Source organism: Ailuropoda melanoleuca, chromosome 10 (assembly GCF_002007445.2).
Source record: "Ailuropoda melanoleuca isolate Jingjing chromosome 10, ASM200744v2, whole genome shotgun sequence".
NCBI classification, from domain to species: Eukaryota; Metazoa; Chordata; class Mammalia; order Carnivora; family Ursidae; genus Ailuropoda; species Ailuropoda melanoleuca.
In genome coordinates this window covers 15,915,381-15,921,216 of record NC_048227.1, presented here as the reverse complement: position 1 = coordinate 15,921,216, position 5,836 = coordinate 15,915,381, and the positions used below count along the sequence as shown (strand labels likewise).

At 51.6% G+C, this 5,836-nt stretch overlaps 1 protein-coding gene across 1 annotated transcript in view; it reads left to right on the top strand.

The window, feature by feature from the left end:
* Positions 1-49: 49 nt before the first annotated feature.
* SETD1A (SET domain containing 1A, histone lysine methyltransferase) overlaps positions 50-5,836 on the top strand; it is a gene marked incomplete at its 3' end in the record, with an annotated part of 17,140 nt that continues 11,353 nt past the window's right edge. Inside the window, 9 exon segments of the mRNA XM_034669552.1 lie at positions 50-73; positions 311-475; positions 693-788; positions 2,513-2,783; positions 3,887-4,008; positions 4,235-4,464; positions 4,762-5,614; positions 5,770-5,834; position 5,836. The exon segment at position 5,836 is cut by the window's right edge and continues 92 nt beyond it. Coding sequence (XP_034525443.1) covers positions 326-475; positions 693-788; positions 2,513-2,783; positions 3,887-4,008; positions 4,235-4,464; positions 4,762-5,614; positions 5,770-5,834; position 5,836 — 1,788 coding nt within the window.

Genomic DNA, 5,836 nt, shown 5'->3' with positions numbered 1-5,836 from the left:
GGGGCCTGCCAGGGGGCGGGGGAGGGGTCTTGCTCTGAGGCCAAGTGGGGCGCGCGCTAGGCAGAGCGGGAAGGTAAGGGGGCGCGAGATGGGCCTGGGGGCCTGAGGGTAGAGTTGGGAGGTGGAGAGAGAATGGGGTGTTATGGTGAAAGAGGGTACTTGGGGGAAAATCTGGGGGAGCCACGGGTCATGGTGAGGTGTGGAAACTGGGGTGATGAGAGGACCTGAAGTCCGGGCTAGTCGGGTGAGGGGCAGCAAGGGAGTCAGGCCTAAGTCCTGAACCCACTTGCGTATTCCTCTTTCCTCACAGTGTAAATGAGCAAAGATGGATCAGGAAGGTGGGGGAGATGGGCAGAAAGCCCCGAGCTTCCAGTGGCGGAACTACAAGCTCATCGTGGATCCTGCCTTGGACCCTGCCTTGCGCAGGCCTTCTCAAAAGGTGTACCGCTACGATGGAGTCCACTTCAGTGTCAACGTGAGTGCGCCAGGCCTTGCCATCTAGGGAACTCCGGGCCTTATTCTTCTCTGTTACCTCCGTTGAGCACCCTGAACTCCCATACCCATAGCCTGCCTTCTTAAAAGTGGGCAATCAGAATCCTGCTCTTTTGCATGTGGGGCTCCAGATGCGTTTCCTAGAGCTCAACAGCATGGTTTCACCTTGACTGTCTTTCTGTTCCTGCTTTTCTTCCTAGGACTCGAAGTATATCCCAGTGGAAGACCTCCAAGACCCCCGTTGCCATGTCAGGTCCAAAAACAGAGACTTTTCCCTCCCAGTCCCTAAGTTTAAGGTATGTATCTGCTAGATTCTGGGTGTGGTGGCCCTTGGGGGAGGGGGGTTCTGGAGGATACATCCTGGTAGTTTAGTCTCAACATAAGCTAATAAAAGGGGGAAGGGGTTTTTCTGTGAAGGGATCACAACCAGATCTTATCATCTCTGAGGCTGCCAGACTAGGTTGTTCTGGAGAAGAGTTGTGTTTATCTTCTAGAACTGTATAGGTGAGGTGTTCCAAGCAGGGGCTGACTTCTTGAAGAATAAAGTAAAGGCATGTTTAGTTGCTTTACCCGTCACTGTGTACTCCTAGAAAACACACAGCATGACAGTGCCCTGGTGTGTTAGCCCGGTTTCTCAACAGTTAAGGGGAGTGACAAGGCCAGGGACTCCATCCTTGCAGTCGTCTGCTCCTTACCCCTCATTTGGTCACTTGGTCCTCCATCTTGTTTCCCCAGAAGATTTCTATTTCCCTGTCTAGACAGGATACTCATCAGGCCTTGGACTGGCCCTTGAAAACTGATGGTTCTTGGTTTCCTTCACTAATTCTTTATCCTCCTTCCTTTTAAATAAGTTGCTTGTATATTCTCTCTGGACAGTCTTATTCATGCCCACAATTTTGACTATAATTGAAACAATGGTGACTTCCAAATTTCTGTCTCCAGCCAAAATCAGTCTCTTGAACTCCAGACTTGTGTGCTCTGGTAGGGGGACAGCTCCATCTGGAGGCCCCACAGACAGAGCCCACTCAAGAGATTGAAAACAAGTTATCTGTACTCCTTAATCCTGCTTTCCCTTCCGTTTCCCTTTTACTGATGAACGGTAACATCATCTACCCAGCTGCACAAACTAGAAACCTGGGAGTCGTCTTTTGATTGTCCTCTCCTTTATTACATAAACCGTTACCAAGTTCTGTTGACTCTTTTTCCTAACCCATTTTCTTTTTATCTTTATTTTCCAATTTCCACTGCTGCTTTTTTAATGCAGACTCTTATAGTCATTTTACCGGGTTTCCTTGCCTCCATTCTCTTCTCCCATTTCATGTTCCACCCTGCTGTTTGTCTTTTTTATTTTGCTCCTATATTAGTTTCGTTGCCAAGTCCATGTTTTTGTGCATTGGCACGTGTGATTATCGGTCTAGCTCAGCCTCATCTCCTGCTTTCATAGTGTACACCTGTGTTCCACTCTACACGTTGCAGTTCCTAGAAAATGCCAGGTTATTTTATAGTTCTGTGTCCTACAAGTCCTTGTCATCTGGTGAACTCCTGGTAGCCTTTAAAAGGCCAAATAGGAATGAGACCATCTTTATGAATTTCTTCCCTGCCTACACGCCTTCGCTGGGCTCCCAAATCCCCTGTCTACACTTGATGCTGACATTTATGTCCTGTTGTGACTGTGTGTGTCTGTGTTACCTGCTTTCTGAACAGGAATCTTTTTTTTTCATCTTTGTATTCTTAGTGCCCAGTCCATGGCAGAAGCTAAACTAGTGGGTTATTCCCTACGATTCGTTTCTTCATCGTATGTTTCTCAGTTGTACGTTTCTTTTTGGTTCTTGCGTTATCCTGTGATGAGAAGAACTCAGAGCAGAGAGGGGTCAGTCTACGTTTCACTCGTTGGGGCCCTTTTCCCCATTTCTTTGCCTGTGTTTCCCGGTTTTCTCTCCCTGTACCAAGTTTCGCAAAGGGCAAAGGCACCATGGTCAGTACGGAGACCCCAGACTCAAGACTCCTGTCCTTTCCACAGCTGGATGAGTTCTATATCGGACAGATCCCCCTGAAGGAAGTGACTTTCGCGAGGCTGAATGACAACGTGCGGGAGACCTTCCTGAAGGATATGTGCCGAAAGTACGGTGAGGTGGAAGAGGTAGAGATCCTTCTTCACCCCCGTACTCGCAAGCACCTGGGCCTGGCCCGTGTGCTCTTCACTAGCACCCGGGGAGCCAAGGAAACGGTCAAAAACCTCCACCTTACCTCCGTCATGGGCAACATCATCCATGCCCAGCTCGACATCAAAGGTGAGGGCTCTCTAGCCTGCTGCCTGAGGTTGAGCTCCAGCAGATACTGTACGTGCAAAAGCCTGTTGGGGCCAGGCGCGTGATCAGGGTCATGATTCCTCTTGAGAAACTTGGGCCCAGCTGTGTTTCTGAAAACAGAATTTTCCAGAGGAATCGTGGCTTTTATGTGTTCTGTGTGTGTGATCTTTGGCAAGGTTGGGTAGCATCTTGTAGTCTAGCACACGACTATTTGTAAGAATACGTACGAAGGGTCATGCTAGGTGAGTTCCATAAAAACTAGTAAATCGCCTCAGATCAGATTTTGAGATCAAATTCCAAAAAAATGCTTGGGCTGGAGTTTCTTGGGGTTTTGAAATTTGGAATCGAGAATTTGGGACCTGTGCAGATGAGTGAAGCAGCCTGGGGTCCTGTGTTAGAAGCAGCAGGAAGGAGTGGGGGGCTAGGAGGGACTGTAGAGTACCGGGCCGTCGAAAGGAGGCAGCCGTGAGTTGGCATTAGCCAGCTTGCAAGTGGGAATGAGGACTAATATTGCCAAGTAATGTTATGTTATTTAGTCAGAAGTCTAGGTTTTTGTGGGAAATCTCAGGGTTTTTAAATGCTGCAAACCCCCCCCCCCATTTCTTAAATGATTTTGTAAGGCAATTAAGACAGCTGTGGCCTGGATTTAGCCCTCAGGCTGCCATTTTGCAACCTTTAGTTTGTAGGATGAAGAGCATGGTGGGATCTAGCATCAGATGACCTGGGTTTGAATTCCAGTCGGCCACTGACCAACTTTGTGACTTTGTGCAGGTCAATTTTCTTTGAGCCTATAAAATAGGAGTACTGATGCTTCTCTCTCCTGGTGATCATCCAACTTAGTAACATAAGTAGAGGTGTTTGTTTATAAACTGCGAAGTGTCATTCAGTATGTCGTTTGTAGCATCATTAGGTAGAGATGAGATAGAAGGTCCCAAAGATAGAGGTAAGGTAACTGAAATCCCTGAACCCAGGACTCCAGGAAATTGTAGGAAACTTGAGGCCTGAGAAAGAAGTGGGAAAAACAAATCAGGAAGGAGGAGTTTTTTTCTGTCTGACTCTCATGGTTCCCAACTTCCTCCCTCTAGGACAACAGCGAATGAAATACTATGAACTGATAGTCAATGGCTCCTACACCCCTCAGACGGTGCCCACGGGAGGCAAGGCCCTGAGTGAGAAGTTCCAGGGCTCTGGTGCAGCCACTGAGGCGGTAAGTAGCTCTTGATTGCCCTGGCCCTAGCCACGTGGGCACAGTGCTTAGGTGCCAGGAACAGTATTTGGGAGGTTCTGGACTTCACCGTTAAGGATAGCAAGTGCCAAGAAAAGATATTGAGATGCTTTCAAAAAACAGAATTGGGGTTCTTGGTTCGGGGAAGGGCAAGTTGTCACATGGTGCTTGATCTCTTCTTTTCTCCCTGCTCACTTTTGTCCTCCAGACTGAATCCCGACGCCGCTCCTCCTCTGACACGGCTGCCTACCCCGCAGGCACCACTGGCGTGGGCACTCCTGGCAATGGCACCCCTTGCTCCCAGGACACAAGCTTCTCCAGCAGCCGACAAGACACCCCATCTTCCTTTGGCCAGTTCACCCCTCAGTCCTCCCAAGGAACCCCTTACACATCTCGGGGCAGCACCCCCTACTCTCAGGACTCTGCCTACTCCAGCAGGTGCAGAGTGAACACCCTCTGGGACCCCCAGGTTCTGGGAGTTGCCACTAGGAAGAAGAAACCTGGAGTCTCTCTAAAAGGGAGTTGGGAGTCATTTGTCCTGGTTTCTCTGTGGATTCAGCCAACAAATCCCTGTTCCTCAGGGAACTCACTGTCTAGCTAGAAACCCAACAGCGTTTAGATCTTCACTGGGCGGCGGGGGGGGGTGTCTCGACGGGCTTTGGGTCCTGAGAACCAGGACACTAGGGTTTGGTCCTACAGAGCTGGACCCAGCTAACTCCTGCACTTTCTCTCCAGCACCACTTCAACCTCCTTCAAGCCCCGGCGCTCGGAGAACAGCTACCAAGATTCCTTCTCCCGCCGCCATTTCTCTGCATCTTCAGCCCCCACGACCACTTCCACAGCTGCCTCCACCACGACTGCAGCCACTGCCTCGTCCTCCTCCTCCTCCTCCTCCTCGTTGTCATCGTCCTCTTCGTCCTCCTCTTCGTCCTCCTCCTCTCATTTTCGTGGTACTGACTCTAACTACCCAGCGTATTATGAAAGCTGGACTCGCTACCAACGCCATGCTTCCTACCCTCCCCGCCGGGCCACTCGGGAGGAGCCCCCTGGGACATCTTTTGCTGAAAACACAGCTGAGCGCTTCCCACCTTCCTACACCTCCTACTTGCCCCCTGAGCCCGGCCGGCCCGCTGACCAGGACTACCGGCCTCCTGCCTCGGAAGCCCCACCCCCGGAGCCTCCAGAACCTGGTGGAGGTGGGGGTGGGGGGGGGCCCAGCCCTGAGAGAGAAGAAGCTCGGACCTCCCCCCGCCCAGCCTCACCTGCCCGCTCCGGCTCCCCGGCTCCAGAGACCACCAATGAGAGTGTGCCCTTTGCTCAACATAGCAGCCTGGATTCCCGCATCGAGATGTTGCTGAAGGAGCAGCGCTCCAAGTTTTCTTTCCTGGCCTCTGACACAGAGGAAGAGGAAGAGAACAGCACCACAGGCCCTGGGTCTAGAGACACAGGGAGCGAGGTGCCTTCTGGGTCAGGTCACGGGCCCTGCACACCCCCTCCAGCCCCAGCTAATTTTGAGGATGTGGCACCCACAGGGAGTGGGGAACCGGGGGCTACCCGGGAGTCTCCCAAGGCCAACGGACAGAACCAGGTGAGCTTGGGGTCAGCCAGCAGAGGTGCCTGGGATCCGGGAGGCAGGGTTGGGCCCAGCGCGGGGGAGAAGGGAATTAGAAAAGAGCACGGATTTGAGGAAAAGCCCAAGGAATAGGTGGAACCTTTCTGTGACCCTCCTCTGCACCCCTACAGGCTTCTCCATGCTCTTCTGGAGAGGACATGGAGATCTCCGACGATGACAGGGGCGGCTCACCCCCTC